This window comes from Grammomys surdaster, unplaced genomic scaffold, assembly GCF_004785775.1.
Source record: "Grammomys surdaster isolate TR1022 unplaced genomic scaffold, NIH_TR_1.0 125950, whole genome shotgun sequence".
NCBI classification, from domain to species: Eukaryota; Metazoa; Chordata; class Mammalia; order Rodentia; family Muridae; genus Grammomys; species Grammomys surdaster.
The window spans coordinates 3,573,640-3,593,104 of NW_021620771.1; the positions used below are offsets into that span (position 1 = coordinate 3,573,640).

General features: G+C 46.8%; 1 protein-coding gene across 1 annotated transcript in view; it reads left to right on the forward strand.

Moving 5' to 3' along the window:
* The first annotated feature begins 2,680 nt into the window (after positions 1–2,680).
* Positions 2,681–19,465, forward strand: part of Efcab12 (EF-hand calcium binding domain 12) — a 21,133-nt gene continuing 4,348 nt past the window's right edge. Inside the window, exons 1-6 of the mRNA XM_028753592.1 lie at positions 2,681–3,035; positions 10,467–10,918; positions 11,930–12,115; positions 14,284–14,440; positions 16,956–17,152; positions 17,964–18,177. Coding sequence (XP_028609425.1) covers positions 2,681–3,035; positions 10,467–10,918; positions 11,930–12,115; positions 14,284–14,440; positions 16,956–17,152; positions 17,964–18,177 — 1,561 coding nt within the window. The remainder of the gene's footprint in view (positions 3,036–10,466; positions 10,919–11,929; positions 12,116–14,283; positions 14,441–16,955; positions 17,153–17,963; positions 18,178–19,465) is intronic.

The following is a 19,465-nucleotide window of genomic DNA, read 5'->3' on the forward strand; positions in this document are numbered from 1 at the left end:
CTGTCTTTATAATGGAATTCTTAAGATCCTAATATACTGTGAAGCCTATCACTGTATAAGGTAGTTAATAGAATATTTTTATTAAAAAGGAAGGTCCCGGAGCTGCCGAGATGGCTCAGTGGTCAAGAGCTCTGGCTGTTCTTCCAGAGGTCCTGAGTTCAATTCCTAGCAACCACATGGTGGCTCACAACCATCTATAATGGGATCTGATGCCCTCTTCTGGTGTATCTGAAGACAATGCCAGAATATTTACATACACAAAATAAATTATTTTTAAAAAATAAAAAGAGGAAGGTCCCTTTGGCATCATGTGTTCTTGACCACTCGCATTGGCTCTTGGGAATTTTAGATTTGGCTTTAATATCCCTGTGAGGGCGTGGCTTATGGCCCCATTGCAACTTACTCTTTAACCCCAATCCTTGGTGAAACCTCCTATCTCCCAGTGGAAGAATGCGACCTTTTTATGTTTGGTGCCATTTCCATGACAGGTGGTATACCATCATGGTTCCAATCCCGAGGACCAGTTGTTCTAAGGTTTAGTTTGAAAATTAAATCGAATGAAGGCAAAGTAAACCAACTGTCAGGAAGCTGTTTGCCATAGGACAGTGTATGGATATAGACAGGTGTACTATGATGCAGGCTAATTGATTTTTCCCTCTGGTGAACAAGTGGCAGCTGTTAAAGAGGGATGCTGGAGAGATGACTGGTGACAGAGTAGTCAGGTTCAGTTCCTAACATCTCTGGAGAATCACAACAGACATTACAGGAACACACATAAGGGCAGAGACCTGTGCCAGGGAGAGGCAAAAAGATGAAAAGGCTCCATAGAGACCTCCCAGAAAGAGAGAACAGTGCTAACAGTATGGCAGAGAAGAGAATGAGGATGGACATCCAGACACAAGCAGCTCAGAGTACAGAGAAATCTTTGGATCCTTCAGCCGCAGCCAAGGTTAGGTGGTAAAGCAAATTTCTCAAATGACAGCTATGAGGTAAGGCTGCAGGGCAGGGCCACTTACAAACCCCCTTTCCCTGGTCACCTTGGAGGGACTCTGCCTGGATGATTGCTGGGGTTCCAGGGCGCCTCTTCCCTTTCAGGAGATAAGGTTGCCTGACCTCCGTGCCTTCCATGGCGTCTCAATGAAATCATATTGCCTTGTTGTCATGGTTTTGTAAGTGTTTAAAGGCTGTGGCTCAGAAGGGCCAGTTGAAGCAAGTGCCTCTCAGGTTGTAGGGAGTCAGGAATATGCTAAGTCTGGTGTAGGTGGTCCCCAGCATGCAGAACTTGTCCAAATATTGATCTTTATTTTGTGACATAATTTTAGGATCAGGAGTGTAGCTCAACAGTTGCGTTTGCCTGGCATATACAAGGCTTAGGGCTCAGTGCCCAGCAGTACAAAACAATTTTTTTTTTTTGAGACAGGATCTTGCTATATAGACGAGGCTGGCCTCCAATTCGCAGAGATCCTCCTGTGTACCACCATACCTGGCCAGAATAAATTTTTAAGTGTTGGAATTAAATGGTTTTGTTTTGTGTTTAACACGTTTACAGCCACTAACACTAGCTATCTCCAGGACATGTGTCACCCAAAAAGGAAACCCCATTCTAGTTAATAGTTAATTCTTTCTCACCACTCATCTCTGGTCACCAGCAGCTATGTTGTAGACTTACCTATTCTGGGCATTTCATATAATAGAACCCTTCAGTGTGAGGCCTGAGTCTGGACTCTTCTGTTTACTAAATTCCTCCATGTAGCATGGTCATGTGTCTTTCCATGCAGACCCAATATTTCACCTATTAGTGGACATTTCAAAGGCTTATTATTAGGACTGGTTCCAGCCTCCCTTTCTGGCTTTGATTTTTAAAGATAGGCTCTCATTGTGTAGCTCTGGCTGGCCTGGGACTTATGTAACACAAGCTGGCTCTTCTCAGCGCTGGGATACAAGTGGTTGCCATCATAACTGTTGATTCCAGACCATAACACCCAGTCATAGCACCAAGTACCTGTCTTTTATTTGACCTTGACTGACTAGGATTCTCAGAACCCAGCACAGAGTATGATCCTTTTTTTGAATCAGAAAACTGAAGCCTAAAGATGAAATCTGTGAAGATCTTGCAGCTTACAAGAAAACAGGAAAACATTTTCTTCAGAATCAGGAGCCATGGGAAGACAGATATAAGCATGATTTCTCAATAGAGGCACTAACCAGAGCTAAGCAAATCTCTGATGCTCCTGGATTGGGGGAGGGGGAACCTACGGGGGAGGGAAGAAGGGTTCTCCCGCCTCCTTCCTGCAAATGGAAGCGCTCAGCCAATTGGAGTAGGGCGTCTATCTGTAGTTATGGCAACAGAGGCTTGCTCTCTCAGCAGGTTGAGTTGTCTTTTGCAAAACATGAAGCTGATTTGCACCTAATGGCTAATCCCGGAGCATACTCTATAACGCCATCTACAGGAATCCTCCAGCTCCTGGCGGCAGAGCCATTGGAGAGCGCCAGGATAGGCTGGAAGCCTCATTGTGCCGTCTCCATTCTGGGCTAAGGGTTGCCAGGAGTTCCAGAAGGTCACAAACTTCCCGGATTCCTGTGCCCGGACCCAGCTGGAGAACCAGACTGAGTCTTTTAACTTGGAATCAAAGCCGGGCTCTTGTGTCTGGGAACCTGCATATTTCTCAGTTAGGCAACAATGCGTTCTATATTGAAAAAGAGACCTGGAGAAGAGACAGCCAGCTGTCTGTCCCCAATCAAGTGCTTGGCAAAGGGCTGCAATTTGAGAGGTGGAGGGTACAAACAGACAAGAAAAGCTGGAGGCCAGAAGACCCATGCTCTCGGAAAGCCTACTCCCCACTCATCTAATGCTTCTCAGTGGAATACTGGTCCCCCTAGCCGCCCTTCCTCAGCACACAGTCAGAATGTGCCAGAAACCTTGGCCAAACATAGTGGGAAGCAAAAGAAAGCGTCCAGGTTATGGGAGTCCCAGAAAGCCGAGGAGAGAAAAAGGAGTCATCGTGTGACATTCAGCTTGCCATTCACAGACCATGGTAAGTGAGGGTACTTTTCATGGAGATAGAAGGGATCCGAAGAACCAGGTTAGATGAGACTGGAACCAGGGGACACGTTTAATCTTAGTTGGTGGACACCTAGGACCCTGTAAACTACAGAAGTGAGATGTTTTCAGAACAACCAAGATGCATGGCTGTGCTGGGATGGGGGTACTCAGCACGGAGGTGAGTGGGAGAAGCTGTCTGGTGTAAAGTGTTGACCCTTAGGAGTGACCAGGACAACAGGAGCCCAGGATGATGGCCAGAAAGGAAGGCAGCAGCTAAGATGTGAGTCAGAAAAGGAGAACAAGTGTGTTTTCTGAGACAAGCGAGGACCCTCAGGCAGGTGCTCCTGGGAAGCACATGTGGGTCAGTTAATGGGATCTTCTCCAGCATTCAAGGCCCACAGTGAAGTTCTCTGTGTACCTGGGAATGTACAAACAGAAGCAAAGTCAGCCAGTGACAACCATTGACATCAGAGAGTGCACCTGACCTGTGCAAGAGTGAAAATTCAGCGCTTCCCCTTCCAATTCCACCATCTCCTCTAATGACAAGATGGTAGCCTCAGCCTGTCACTATAAGAGACCACCTACCATGCATGTTCGTAGTCCTGAAGAGCACTAGAATGAAGTTCGGTGAAGAGTGAGTGGGTAGTGAGCAGGCCACTTAGATGCAAGAGGGTGGCTGGGATGCCACCTGATAGGCTAGTCACTGTTCTTTGCTGTGAAGAGAAACACTTCAAGGCAACTCTTATGAAAGACAACATTTGATTGGGCATCTTGCTTATCGTTTCAGAGGCTTAGTCCAGTATCATCATGACAGGGAGTATGGTGGCAGACAGGTATGGAAAAGTATCTCAGATTTATACCCTGATACACAAGCTGAGAGAGAGCAGGAGAGAGAGTACCTGATGTGGGCTTTTAAAACCTCAAAGCCACTAGGCAGTGGTTGTATTAACCTTTAATCCCAGCACTTAAAAGGCAGAGGCAAGAGGATTTCTTTGACTTCAAGGGCAGCTTAGTGTGCAGAGTTAGTTCCAGGACCGCTGGGGCCATACAAAGAAACCCTGTCTCAAGAAAAAACTCAAAGCCTACCCCCTGTGACACATTTCCTACAACAAGGGTGCTTCTTCTTCTTCTTCTTCTCCCCCTCCTCCTCCTCCTCCTCCTCCTTCCTCTTCTTCCTCTTCTTCCTCTTCTTCCTCTTCTTCCTCTTCTTCTTCTTCTTCTTCTCAAATAGTTCTACTTCCTGGTGACTAAGTATTCAAACATATGAGCTTATGGGAGCCATTCTCATTCAAATTACAACACCCTTACTGTGAACCACAGAGTGGGAAGAGCTAGAAGAGAAGCCTCAAGGAATACCATGCCCTTTGGAACACACAGCGACTGGGTAAATAAAACCCAAAGGCCAGGTAAGGAGCAAGGAAACATGACTGAGCAGAAAGAAGCACTGTAGAAAAGAGAACAAGGTGGGTGTGAGATCATGGGGGAGAAAAGGGGCAAAGAGCTTTAGGCCATAACAGGAGGTATGTTAACTCCTTGAGCACCAAGAAGCCAGCTGTCTTAGTCAGGGTTTTACTGCTGTGAACAAACACTATGACCAAGGCATCTCTTATAAGGACAACATTTAATTGGGACTGGCTTACAGGTTCAGAGGTTCAGTCCATTATTACCAAGGCAGGGGCATAGTACAGAAGAGCTGAGAGTTTGGCATCTTGATCTGAAGGCCACTAGGAGAAGACTGGCTCCCACATGGTTAGGAGGAAGGTCTTAAAGCCTACACCCACAGTGACACACTTCCTCCAACAAGGCCACATCTCCAAGTAGTGCCACACCCTGGACCAAACCTACTCAAACCACCACATTCCACTCCCTGGCTCCCATAGGCTTGTTCAAATTTATGAGTCTATGGGGGCCATACCTAAACATAGCATAATGAAAAATGCATTAAGTCCAACTTCCAAAGTCTCCATAGTCTATAGGAGTCTCAACAGTGTTAAAAGTCAAAAGTTCAGTCTCTTCTGAGATTCATCCAATCACTTCATTGTAATCCTCAAAGCAAGACAGGAAACCAGCTGGGCAAACTCCAAACTCTGCATCTCCATGGCTGATGTCAAAGCAGTCTTCAGATCTCCAATTCATTTTTCATCTTTGTTGACTACAACAAACTTTTTTCTCCTGGACTGGTTCTATTCCCTGTTAGCAGCTTTCCTGTGGCAGGTATCCCACAGCTCTGGCATCTTTAATAATTTGCAGTTTCCAAGTCAACTTCAGCTTCACAGCTTCCTATTCCAATGTCTGTGATCCACACATGATCTGGGCTCCTCCAAAGGGCACATCACTTCTCCAGCTCTGCCCTCTGTAGCACTCTAGACTCTGGATGACTCTACTCCACTGCTCTTGTTCTTGGTGATCATCCTACAGTACTGGCATCTCCAATAAACTCAGGTCTTCTGCTACAACTAGATTCACCAAGCAAGCTGAGATAGGAAAAATACAAAATATATGGCTCAAGTATAAAAGGGGCACCAGGAAGTAGAATGGAGCTGAATCCTATGTTCTAGGAGATAACAGATTAAGGGAGTGAGACTTTGGGGCAAGATCCTACCCAGCTAAGTTTAGGTCCAGACATGGTGGTACACACCTTTAATCCCAGGAGACTCGAGCCAAGTACATCTCTGAGTTTATGGCTAGCTTGGGTCAGAGCAAGTTCTAGGTGAAGATAAGCTTAAGTTCAGGTGGGACGGTACATACCTTTTTTGTTTTGTTTTGTTTTTCGAGACAGGGTTTCTCTGCATAGCCCTGGCTGTCCAGGAACTCACTCTGTAGACCAGGCTGGCCTCGAACTCAGAAATCCGCCTGCCTCTGCCTTCCAAGTGCTGGTATTAAAGGCGTGCGCCACCACCTCTCGGCTCATACCAGGTTGTTTTGAGACTTCCTTTTTCAAAGGAATTAATCTAAATCTCTTTATCTTAGCCTCAGGCAGACTGTTCAGACAATGGCAAAAAGCAGTCACATTCTTCACCAAAATACCACAAAACCAGTCTCCAGGCCACAGACTGAAAATCACTCTAAGAAACAAAGTCTTGCATATTTCTACTAGCATAACCCATTAAGCCCCACATAAAGGATTCCACTGCTTTCCAAACCAACGTCCCCAAATGCACATACTTCCAAACAAAAGCATGCTCAGGCCTATCACAACAATACCCTACTCCTAGTACCAACTTCTGTCTTAGAAGGGTTTTATTGCTGTGAACAGACACTAATTTAACATTTAATTGGGGCTGGCTTACAAGTTCAGAAGTTCAGTTCGTTATCATCAAGGTAGGAACATGGCAGTGTCCAGGCAGGCATGGTGCAGGAAGAGCTGAGACCTCTACATCTTCATCTGAAGGCCACTAGAAGACTGGCTCCCACATGTTAGAAGAAGGGTCTTAACGCCCACAGCCACAGTGGCACACTTTCTCCAACAAGGCCACACCTCCAAATAATGCCACTCCCTGGACCAAGCCTATTCAAACCACCATACCAGCCTTGGTGGTGAAAGCCTGTCATCCCATAATTTGGGAAAGAAAGACATCCTGGCCTACCTGGTGAGACCTTGTCTCAAACCATGCTATGGTGGTACTAAATATAGGGGCTGTAGGGGACCTAGGGGATGGAAAAGAAGAGCTGGGAAGATTTCAAGGGATGGTGATGCCTGAGCTGGGTCTGAAATAAGTTAGAGATAATTGGGTGAAGGAGTAGGAGGCAAGGCGGTATATGTGTGAGCTGGGCTGCCTGTGCAGTACACCAGGCTGATCTATTGGTCCAAATGCAGATGAGGAGCCAGTGATGTTGCTCTGTCCAATCTCCAGCACAGGGATAGGGGGAGTTGATGGTGGCATAAACCATTTAGAAATGAAAGTCTTGAGACATGAAGATCAAGTGGCAGCTGAGTAACAGCAAATAGCTGAGAGCTCGGCTGTGGAGGCTGGTGAGATGGCTTAGGGTTAAGGTCACTGCTCTTGCAGAGGTCCCAGGTTCAGGTCCCAGCGCCCACATGGGGGCGCACAACCAGTTATCACTCCAGTTCCATGTAATTCAACACCTTCTCGCCTCTGTGGGTACTGTTCACGTGTGGTGCACATACACATACATTCAGGCAAAACATTCATACACATAAATTAAAAAGAAATTCTAAAACAAAAGTACTTGTCTATGGGACTAATTAAGCTCGGCTAATAATCAACCCAGTGACTTTGAGCTTCTCTGGGCCTCAGTGTCTCTATCTGAAAAAGGTGCCCAGTCAGAGCACCAACCCTGTGTCTACATCTGTCAGTCATGAACTGTTTACTGAGTTTCCATTACATATAAGCACCATGGTGGAGCCAAGACTCCAGAAGAGAATAAGACAGTCATAGACAAGGTCTTCATGGAACTTTTTCCTAGAGAAACAACCAAGGCATTGCACCAGGAGTTGCAAACAGAGGCGGTTATTAAATGAACTGAGTTTAGCTAGTAGAGAATGTGGGGAGGTACTGCAAGCCAGAGAAGTCATGCCCCAAGCTACAGTACCACAACTGGAGACCTTTTAAGTAAAGTATCCAACAGAGTGAGAGCTACCAGTGTGCAGCCCAGACTGCTTGCAATAGTGTCTTAGTTACTTTTCTATTATTGTGAAAAAACACCATGACCAAAAGCAACTTGGGAAGGAAAGGGTTTATTTCATCTTACAGCTTGTATTCCATCATCCAGGAGCTCATGCGAAGGCCATGGAAGGGGTGCTGCTTACTGGCTTGCTCCTGGTAGCTTGCTTAGCCTGCTTTATTATATCACCCAGGACAGCCAGCCCAGAGTGGCACCACCCACAGCCAGCTGGGCCCTCTCACATCAATCATTAGTCAAGAAAACGGAACACAGACTTCCCTACAGGCCAGTTGGTGGGGACATGCTCTCAGTTAAGGTTCTCTCTCCTAAAAGAGCTCTAGCTTGTGTCAGGTTGACTAGCCAGCACAGATGGTGATGGGGCATGGAGGAGCATATGGGTCAAGGTATGCAAAGTTGCCATAGGGCTCCAACTGTGAGCTGGGGCATGGTCTAAGGCTGGGAAGAGGAGGGGGGAAGAAGAGGAGGAGGGTAAAAGATACAGAGCAGAGGGAGCAGCAGGTGACAAAACCTTAGGCAGGATAGGGCTCCCTTCCATCACAGAGGGGACAGAAGGGACCTAAATGAGCCTGTGCCACTGGAAGGAGAAACTGAATTGCCAGTAAGGCTGTGTGGGAAAAAGGACCTCTTGTCCTGAGGACTGCAACTGTCAGGGGAAAGGCTTCATGATGTGAGCAGGTGTTCAGTTCTGTAACCCCCTGCCTGAGCACCCCTGTATTCCAAAGCAAGTTAAGAAACAACTCAGTAAGAAAAAAAAAATGGGTTTATTTACAAGTTAGCCAAACTGGAAAGAGGAAATACCTATTTTATTCATTTTCTCTCTCTCTCTCTCTCTCTCTCTCTCTCTCTCTCTCTCTCTCTCTCTCTCTCTCTCTCTCTCTGTGTGTGTGTGTGTGTGTGTGTGTGTGTGTGCATGCACACAGACTTATAAGTTCTAGAAAAGCATGGGACAAAAGGCAGGTTAGCTGTGAGACTGTCCAGCCAGTCCTTTCTTGAGAAGAGAGAGTGGCTTGGCCCCAGGGTGCCTAACTGTCTCCATTAGCAGAACAGAGGGTCTGCTGCACCCCTTGTGCGGATGGATGTTTTGCTGCATGTATGTCTGTGAACAATATGTGTGTAGTGCTTTTCGAGGGCAGAAGAGGGTGCTATACTCTCTGTACCTGGAATTACAGGTGGTTATTCACTATTACTTAGATGCTTAAAATTGAACCCACGTCCTCTGAAAGAGTACTGAGCCATCTCTACAACTTCCTTATTTTTTGTTTGTTTGTTTTTTGAGACAGGGTTTCTCTGTATAGCCCTGGCTGTCCAGGAACTCACTCTGTAGACCAGGCTGGCCTCGAACTCAGAAATCCGCCTGCCTCTGCCTTCCAAGTGCTGGGATTAAAGGCATGTGCCACCACTGCCCAGCTCCTTATTTTTTTTACATTTATTTATTTCAACAGGTAGAGGAGGGTCTGTCATGGTGCAGATGTGGCTGAAGGGTGATTTGTGGTAGTGTGTTCTCTCCTTCTACCATATGGGTTACAAGGATTGAACACAGGTTGTGTAACTTGGCAGCAAAGCACCTTATCCACAGAGCCATCTCACCTGCCTACTTGATATGTCATTACAAGTTGGGGCCTGAGGAACAGTGGCACAGAGCTTCTTCAGCAAGCACAAGGCCTTGGGTTCAAGTCTCAGCAGCATGAAGAAGAGAACTTATATGTAGTGGATGTAGATATGTATATGTATGTGTGTATGTGGATACATATATAACAGCACACTGACTACAAAGCAATGCTAATAAATACCTCCATCACCTGATAAATTAGGTAGCTATTATCCCTATCTTATGGAAGAAACTGAAACACAGGCTAAGCAGGAAGCAAGCGGTGTTGAGGTTTGGTCTTTTGCTATGTATTGTAATGCCCTATGTAATGTAATGTAATGTAATGTAATGTAATGTAATGTATTGTAATGTATTGTAATGTATTGTAATGTATTGTAATACTGGTCCCCAAGGCCCGGTTGCTCCCAGGGATAAGAGAATCCAAATGTACAATGTGACCTTGTTCCTTAATTTAAAACTATTGGTTAAATAAAGATGCTGACAGTCAATAGCTAGACAGAAGAGACACAGGCAGGATTTGGGGTTCCTGGGCGTAGTGTCAAAAGGGAACCACGGGGGCGGGGGAGAGAGAGATGAATCATAAAAACATAGCCATGAGGGCTAGCCAATTGGAGTTAAGAGCTGCCCAGATGGAAGGAACATGGCAAATTATGACATGGGGTTACTGAAGGGAAAGTAGATTCTAATAGGATCGAGGGGCTATCTGCCCAGTTCTAGTGCCAATTGAGGCTTTATAAATATAAAGGTTGTGTTTCTTTTATCTGGGAACAGAATAATCAAAGGTAGGGTAGAAGCCCCTGATTGAGATTAAATACTTTCTACAACACCAGATCAGTACTTAGACCCAAGCCCTCTGGATCAGAGTCTTTGCTCCCACCAGAGGGTGCTATGATTCCTAGGATGGTCAGACAGGATGAGGTGGATTCTTTGGAGCTCGTGCAGAGTGTAATAGGAATCAGACTGTGGAAAGCCCTTTGCTTTGTGTCTTCTGTTGGTGTATGCAGGTGATGTTAGCTAATACCGTTTTCCTTACCATTGTGATGCAGTGATACAGCCAGGCCAGGGAGCAGGCACCCTGATTCACAACTAGTTCCTACAACAGCCCTTCCCTGATTCTCCTTAGTTCTCTTCCAAAAAGGAACTCACCTTGTAACCCCTTCTCACAAGGGTCCTACCAGTCTCTCACCTCCGTAGACGATGACTTTGATGAAACCACTAGCAAACCTGTCTTCAAACCCGAGCTGGTCACTGCCCATTGCTTCAGGCGGTTGAAGCAGAAAGACTTCCACCTGCCAAAGAGCCGCCGGCGGATCATCATTGTGCCTAGCACAAAGGACCAAGTGCTGGCCCAGCCCACAGTCCCTCTTCCTGCTCCCCTTCCACTCATGCCTAGCTTCAAAGTTCTGGATACTGGAGACACCCAAGAGCTGCCAGTGAACAAGAAGGCTTGGCTGAATCAGAGGGCAATGCTTCGGAGACAGCTGGAGACATTTGGTGATGTCAAGAGGTGGCTGGACAATAAGCCCACCATCACATCATCAGAGATCAAGGTTCTGTCTGTGATTCGCCAGGAGCAAAAAGCCCCCAAACGTACCTTGATTTCAGTCAGGAGACCCAAGGTGAGAAGCCCTTGAGGCCAGAAGGTGCTGAAGGCTTCAGGAATGTGTTGTCATTTTGTTTCCTTGGATTAGACATGACAAGGTGGTTTGCCCCATTTTACAGAGGAGCAAAACCAAGTCCCCCAAAGGAAGGTGTATGTGTGATCTATTGCTGCATAACAAATACTCCAGAGTGACTTTAAAAAAACAAATGATTATCATTCTGTACAGCTGTGTCTGTGACTCTGGACTCTAGCTGAGAGACTTTGTCTCCACATCATGAGACTGCGGTTCAGGACAGAGACAGCCTCTGACTTGACCAGGGCAGGAGAGCAGACCGCCCTCCAAACTTGTTCAAGTGGCTGTTGATCAGAGGCTTCAATGCCTTCCTCAGGGATCCAGAGGCTGCATAAGAGTTCTCACAATAAGAAGGCTAGCTGCCCACAGATTGAGCCTTCCAGAATGGAGAGGAAAGAAGTCAGTGCGGTTATGTCCTTGCTTTGGTCTTGTTACCGCACCATATCAGAATAAGCCACTGAGTACTGTCTGCACCATGTGAGTGGGAAGGAGAGTCCATCTTGGTCAGGGAAAGTCAGACCACGTGGATGTGCTTTAAAAGCATCCCAGCTGGGGTACACTAGCAGTCTGTCTTGATGATGGACACCTGTCTGCTGGAGTGGCCAGGTCTAAACCAGTGCTAATTTGAAGATCAAGACTATCAGGTTACGGAGAGGAGGAGGGCCACCTTGTGATGGCATTACCTAACTTGGAACCATGACTTGTACACTGATAAGCGAAGGTCAGCCACACACCCTCAATAAGCCAATTAAAGCACCCTAATAAATAATAAAGAACAGGAAGAAAAAGGATTTATTCAGTATGGCCACATTGAGAACAGGGCAAAGATATACAGTGCATCCTGCCCTCCAGAGCATCTTTGGGTTCTGAAATGAGATTGAACTTTAACAAGAGGGCTAGGGATATGCACATCTAAGCGGTCCTCCTCCCTCGCCCCACCCTTGCCTCTTCTAGGGCCAAGCTCTCAAACATGTCCGCAAGTCTGCACCCCAGCTGCGACTGCCTAAGCCCCCTGTCCTGGCTGACATGTATGCCTACCTGCGTAGTCGGAAGATCAAGATCCTGGAGATATTTAGCAGGGCAGAGCGGGGTGAGAACCAGCGCATCTCCAGAGAAGAATTTCTCATGGCTCTGAAGGCAGTAAGTATGAGCTTCTCAATGGGGCTTGGGGTGTGTCTTCCTACCTTTCTCAGGCTCTGCAGTCCTGAGGGGTAGACACCAGGGTTCAGCTTCATATTTGCAGAACCACACTAGGAAACATGGCATGACCTGCAGTCTAATCATAGCCTTAAAACAACCTCTGCATGCCGGGCGGTGGTGGTGCACGCCTTTAATCCCAGCACTTGGGAGGCAGAGGCAGGTGGATTTCTTGAGTTCGAGGCCAGCCTGGTCTACAGAGTGAGTTCCAGGACAGCCAGGACTACACAGAGAAACCCTGTCTCGGAAAAACAAAAAACAAAACAAAAAAACAAACAATCTCTGTACCAGGCTGACCTGGAGAGATAGCTCAGGGTTTGTGAGCCCGGCTGCTCTTGCAGAGGACCCGGCTTCAGTTCAGAGCCGCCCACATAGCCATTACCACTCACCTCTAACTCCATGTGCAGAGGATCTGATGTCCTATTCTGGCTTCCAAGTGCACTGTATGCACATGCTGCATAGATGCAAGCATATATACACAAACATCCATATACACAGCCAAGATAAACTGTGCATACATTCTTATCTGCTGACCCATCTCTCTAGCCCACAACTGTCTCCAGCCGGGGCTTGAACTTGGGACCTTGCATACACCAGCAAGCTCTCTACTACTGAACTATATACCCAGACTTATACTTTCAACTAATGAATTTCCAAACATTTTTATGAAATACAATTATGTGAACATCCAAAACACTTTTAAAAAGCAAATGTCTTTAACTACAAAAATAACAACAAGAATACTGTAAATATTAAATCCTGGCCCAGGAGAGGTAGCTTAGCAGTTAGGAGCACTTACTATTCTTGCAGAGGACTGAAGTTTGGTTTACAGAACCCAGTGACAGCTCACAATACCCTGTACTCCAGTTCCAGAGTATCTGTCACCTTCTTTGAACCTCCGTGGTTCAAAGCACTAGATATGCTTGTGGTGCACTTAAATACATACAGCCAAGACACTCATGCACATAAAATAAAAATAAATCTTTTTTGTTGTTGTTGTTGTTGTTTGAGACAGGGTTTCTCTGTGTAGGTAGCCCTGGCTGTCCTGGAACTCACTCTGTAGACCAGGCTGGCCTCGAACTCAGAAATCCGCCTGCCTCTGCCTCCCAAGTGCTGGGATTAAAGGCGTGCACCACCACCGCCCGGCAAAATAAATCTTTTAAAATATTTAAATATGAAGTTCTTTAGCACCAGGACAGTTCTGAGCTGACCCAAGGACAGTTAAGCAGTGACTGTTGTCTAAAGAGAATGAAGAGACAATTATATTCATAATTATGATTCCTTTCAAATTTTTCTTTATGAACATTCAATGTTTCTGGTAAGTACTACATACCTTCAAAGTTGTCTATTATCCTTTGTATTAGTCAGAGTTCTCTAGAGAAACAGAACTGATAGAAGTATGTATGTATGTATGTATGTGTATGTATATATGTATGTATGTATGTATGTATGTATGTACAGTATTTATTAGAGCAGCTTACAGGTTATGGTCCAACTAGTCCAACAGTGCTTGTATCCTGATGGAAGGTCCAACAAGCCAACAGTTGTTCAGTCTAGATGTCTCAGCCAGTCTTCAGTATATGTTGGAATCCCAAAGAAGTAGGCTTTAATGCCAGTGAAGGAATGGATTTGCCAATGAGAGCAAAGGCAAGCAGGAAAAGAGCAAATGCTTCCTCCTTCTAGTTCTTCATATAGGCTTCCAGGAGAAGGTGTGGCCCAGATTCAAGAAAAATCTCTCAGCAGGTATACCCAGCCACTTGGGGTTTAGTTAGTTCCAGATGTAGTCAAGTTGACAGCCAAGAATAGCCATCATATCCTTTAAAAGAAACGTCTGGGTTTCTAATCCTCTAGTCGAGGAGGGCATACTTGTCCCTCATGTATAATGATGGAGGAATGGCTTTCTTCCTATCTAGTATGGTAATCAACTGAAAGAGACGATGAGAAGATAGTTTTTCAGGCAGAAAGAAAAGCCAAGTATGATAAATTCCAGAATGCATCAGGGTCGGACAAGGGCTCTGTACTACGTAGCAGAGAGTTAAAAAGTTGAGCATGCTTGCCAAGCCTGCTGGTAAGGGTTTGGTGGGCCTCAGTAACTTCTTGTGTCTCCTCAGATCGGAGTCCCTCTGAAGAGCCAGGAGCTGGAGGACATCATCATTTACCTTGGCTCTCTTGGGAAGCAGAATGCCATCACCACAGAAGCCCTGGCCAGTACCTACAAGCAGTGGTCACTGGCCCAGCAGAGAAGCACCATACCTTCTACCAAGGAGTGTGCGTGCCCCGCCCCCTGCCCTGGAAGCCAGCCTGGCTTTCTCCAGCACCACATCCTCACGTGGCTCCTCCTTCTCTGGCTTGCTATAGGTTTGCCAAGCTCTGGAGTTTCCAGACACAGAGACCAATGAGGAAGAGGATATTTTCTCAAAGGCCCAGCTGCCCTTTTGTCTGTTCAAAGATGAAGTCCAGCCCCTGTCCTTAGATGGTCATAAACTATTGATTTAAAAAGCCCTGAGGGCTGGGCATGTGAAGCCGGAGAGAGCTTGGCTAGCCTGTTGGAAGCCCTGGATTCTGATCCCAGCACTGCACACACTAGGCTTAACGGTCCCATCTACAGTTCTAGCAGTCGGGAGGGAGATGGGACAGCCTTGGCTTTGTAGAGAGTTTGAGGTCCGTGTGGGATACAGGAGAGTTTGAGAGAGAGAGAGACAGAGAGACAGAGAGACAGACACAGAGAGAGAGACAGACAGACAGAGAGACAGAGAGAGAAACAGAGAGAGAGGCAGACTAAACATGTTTGGACATGTCTGGAGTTAGCTGCTTCTGGCTCTCTGCCGTCATGGATATTATAAGGGATGCTGTGAACAGCTGTGTAGATCATACACAGCCCACACTGTGTTTGCCCTCATGTGCTTGTGGGGCTACATCTGTCCAAAAGCAGCAAGAAGAGGGGAAGTAGAAAGGACTATGTAATATGAATTTACTGTACGAGCCTGTATCTTTCTTTTGACTGTTTGAGACCTCTCTACACAGCTCTGGCTGTCCTGGAACTCACTGTGTAGATCAGGCCTGCCTCAAACTCACAGACCTCTACCTGCCCCTGTCTCCTGAGTGCTGGGGTTACAGGTATATGCTGCCATGCCTAGTTTTGGGTAGTGCTGACATTGAACTCTGGTTTCTATGCATTAGGCAAGCATTCCTCCAGCTGAGCTACACCCCCTCGGCCTTTCTGTCTTTTTAAAATTTATTATTGTTGTGGAGAGAAAAAAACCCAAACAGCTGCCACACTCCCCATCCCAACTCCCAGTTCCCTGTCAAATAGAGCAACACCGTTATCTCTTTAAGTGGAGCGAATGGGTCTTGCTCTGCCCCTATCCACCAGGCTGGCAGGAAATTAACTTCAGATATATTTTAGGGAGGGGTGAGGTTCTCTCTCCTTTGAGATGAAATAGAAGTTGCCAGGAAGCAGTTGGAGGGATTTTCTTGCAGGGGTGCCAAGTTGAAGCAGGGTTTTTAGAGCCAGGGCGAATGGCCAGAGTGTGTAACATCCTCCCTGGTCTGGTGTCTTAGGCAGCTCCTGCATGGTGTGTGTTCCCCAGCTCTAGAGGTCAGACTGCCCTGCAGACACACTGGCACCCAAGCCCAGCCCACTCCCATGAGGGTCCCTGACACATCAGAACCTTGGAAACCCAAGCACCCTTACAGTTTCGATGGCCCAGGATCAGCACCTTGTAGATTGCACTTTTCCACTCTCTTACTCCCATAATCATCTGAATGCCCAGAGCTACTGTGATCTCACAGCTGGCTGCAGTTACTAGAGCACAGCGCTCCCCAATAATAGCTGTAGTCAACAGATTTTAATACACCCACACCCTGCTTTAAAAATATTCCTATCTTGATTTGAAGTCAGGCAGCAGTTATTTCAGCATTGTCAGATGCCACCCTGGAGGGTGGCAGTTGGTAAGACAGGTGGACTTGGGGAGTCTCTCGGTTTGTCTAAAGTAGCAGGCATCTGGGGCCCTGGAATCAGGAAAGGAGCATCATGTGGGCTGGTAGCATTTGCACAACACAGTTTATCCAGCCTGTCTGGAGGTTAGGGTTGCTATTCATGTTTTCTTTGGAGGAAGCAAATGTCCAGAGAGGCTGAGCTGCTTGTCTGGAGTCTCAGGAGGAGGTGAGGCCAAGATTTCACCTCAGCATGAGGCTACCACCAGGACCATGGCAAGGTGTCAGAATCTTTTCACTGGTCCCCGTTTGGCAGTTAGCGAGATGACAGCTGAAGCAGATTCTCCCAGGTGCTTGCCGTCCAGGGAAAGGAGTTGGTTTTAGTGTGTTCCCTGGGAGCCAGGAGAGGCCTTGAGGTACTCTTGTTTACATTTTTTGTTTGTTTGTTTTTGTTTTTCAAGACTGGGTTTCTCTGTGTAACAGTTCTGGAAATTTGTAGGCCAGGCTGGCCCTGAACTCACAGAGATCTGCCTACCTCTCCCTCCAGGGTGCTAGGATTGAAGGTATGCTCCACCGTTCCCAGCTTCCATTTTCTGAGTTGTTTGCCACTTGGTGGGAACACGGTAACAGAGAATGGGGAAGGTGCAGGAAAGAAGGTGTGTGGGGTGTGCAGATGTGAGGCCTCATAACAATGGAGGAGACAAACTCACAATGCCCCTCAGGCAGAAACTGGCTGGACATATAGGAAAGGAACAGAGGAGCATGCTGGCATCTGCCTGGTGATGTCAGGTTGAGTTCCATAGCTTGGTTGCCCTCTTAGTCCCTCCGTCTTTCCTTCCCACTCTAGATTACAATTTGTCTGGAAAGAGAACCTTTCTGAGGCATAGCCCTAAAAAGCAGCAGGCTAGCTCATCCCCACAGCCTCCCAAGATGGACCTGCTGAAGGTGCCTGAGGTTGATACAAAGATGGAAGGGCGGCCCATGTCAGAGGAAGACATGGAAGATGTGGGCAGACGGTACCGAGAAAGGCGGAGGCAGAACAAGGTACCTCTCTAGCACAGGCCTTGGGGGCTGGGCAAGCCAGGGTTTAGGACTTGGTGCTGACACCTGCTAGCTAGGGAGACTTCAGGAAGGTCTCACCTCGATCAGCCCTTGTCTGTCATCTGTACAGTCAGCTAGGTGTGGTGAAACACCTCTATAATCTCATCACCCAGGAAGTCCAGTTAATAGGAGTTTGAGACCAGCCTGGGCTACACAGTTAGTTCCAAACCATTAAACCATTAGAGCTACACAGCGAGAGTCTGTCTCAAAAACAAACAAACAAACAAAAACAACCCACATATACAAACAAACCGAACAACAACAAAACAAACAAAACCTAAAACAAAACAAAAAAGACTCAACAGCCAGTGATGACACTGGGTGACACTTCTCAACCTCTCTGCACTGGCAATGTGGCTTCTACTCAGGATTACACACAGATGGCTATACCTGACTTAGAGTCCCCCTGCAGCCGAAGACTCAAACATCACCTTCAACAGGACACATCTGGGGCACTTACTGCTACTGGGCCTTTTATGGATATTACACATTACAGAGTACATGGGCACACCCAGTCTGAGTGTGTTCTGAGGGTTCATGAGCTAAATGCTCAGAGCCCCCAAGGGGAGAAATCTTGACCTCGATGCTTGCTCCTCTAAGCTGCTAGCTTTGGAACCTGAATTGCAGCCCCACTACACACACACTATTCTTCATGGGGGCCTCTTTGAGGAGGTAGAGAAGGTGCTATGCTGCCTTCTAGCCAAACTGAATGTCACAAAGACACAAGATGGAGTAATTTCTGTTCTCTCTGCAGCTCACTCTCCCCTCCATCCAATACATGGAGAACTGCCGGCTGGTTCGATCTGGGACAAAACAGTTTGATGATCACTGCCTGCCATCCACCATTTCTGGAGAGATGGAGGAGCTGCTCAACATGACCCGTAGGGATAACTTCCTAGTCTACCTACAGTGCTGGGAACTTTGTGAGGCCTACGGTCTCCCACTGACTGAAGACATCCTCATGAGAGGTAGGGCTTGCTTCAAGGGAGAGCCTTGGCTAATATGGAGTTGACCCTGATACTGATTACCCTATACATGCACCTAGACAAGCCACCATGGCCTTTGGTGGGAACACTTGAAAGGAGGAGGAAGAAATGCAGACAGCCTGACTGCTAGGTGGGCTTCCTAGGACACAGGCTCTGAGACACATGGGCTCCTTAGGTGAGATTTGGGAGAGCTGGGTTCTGGAGCTCTGCCTTCGAACACATGTATTCACTTCCCTGTATGTCCACCCTACATGTATATTCCCCTCCACATCTGTGAGACAAATTCAAAACAATGAGAAAACCACCATCAAAATAGTTGGAGCAAGCCGGGCAGTGGTGGCGCACACCTTTAATCCCAGCACTTGGGAGGCAGAGGCAGGCGTATTTCTGAGTTTGAGGCCACCCTGGTCTACAGAGTGAGTTCCAGGACAGCCAGGGCTATACAGAGAAACCCTGTCTCGAAAAACCAAAAATAAATAAATAAATAAATAAATAAATAAAAATAAAAAATAAAATAAATAAAATAAAAAAATAAAAAATAAAAAAATAATTGGAGCAAGCCCCTACCTCTTATCAAAGTAGTTCTAAGGGCTGGGAGCGGCACTCCATGGTAAACTCTTACTTATCAAGTATGGTGTCCTGACTTCATACGTACACACACTCACACTCATACACACACTCACACACACACTCACACACACACACACATTCATGGAGGCACACACACTAATTAACCTAGTGAAGTCTAGTTGAATCCCCTCACCTCCAACCTAAGCTTGCTGAGTAGCTCCATCTTAATTTGCTGTTAACTGGCCTCCCTCCTCGGTCCCCTGGTGAGCAGGGTCATCCAAGGTCCTTTTTGATACTGAACTGCAACTGTATGCCATGTTGCATTATGAGGAACTGTGGGAGAGTTCAGGGGAACTTTATATCCTATTATATCTTGCAATTTCCAAAGAACCTACTACCATCTAAAAATAAGAAGTTAGGCTGTCAAGATGGCTCAGCAGACAAGGCCATTGCTGCCGAGCTTAATGACCCAAGTTAAATCCCTGGGGCTCATGTAGCAGAAAGAGAAAACCAGCTCCTACAAGAGGTCCTCTGACCTCAACATGTGTGTGGAGGTATTATCTCTCTCTCTCTCCCTCTCCCTCTCCCTCTCCCTCTCTCTCTCTGGCACACAGACACAGAGAGGGAGAGGGAGAGGGAGAGAGGGGGAGAGGGGGAGAGGGGGAGAGGAGGAGGGAGAGAGGGGGAGAGGGAGAGAGGG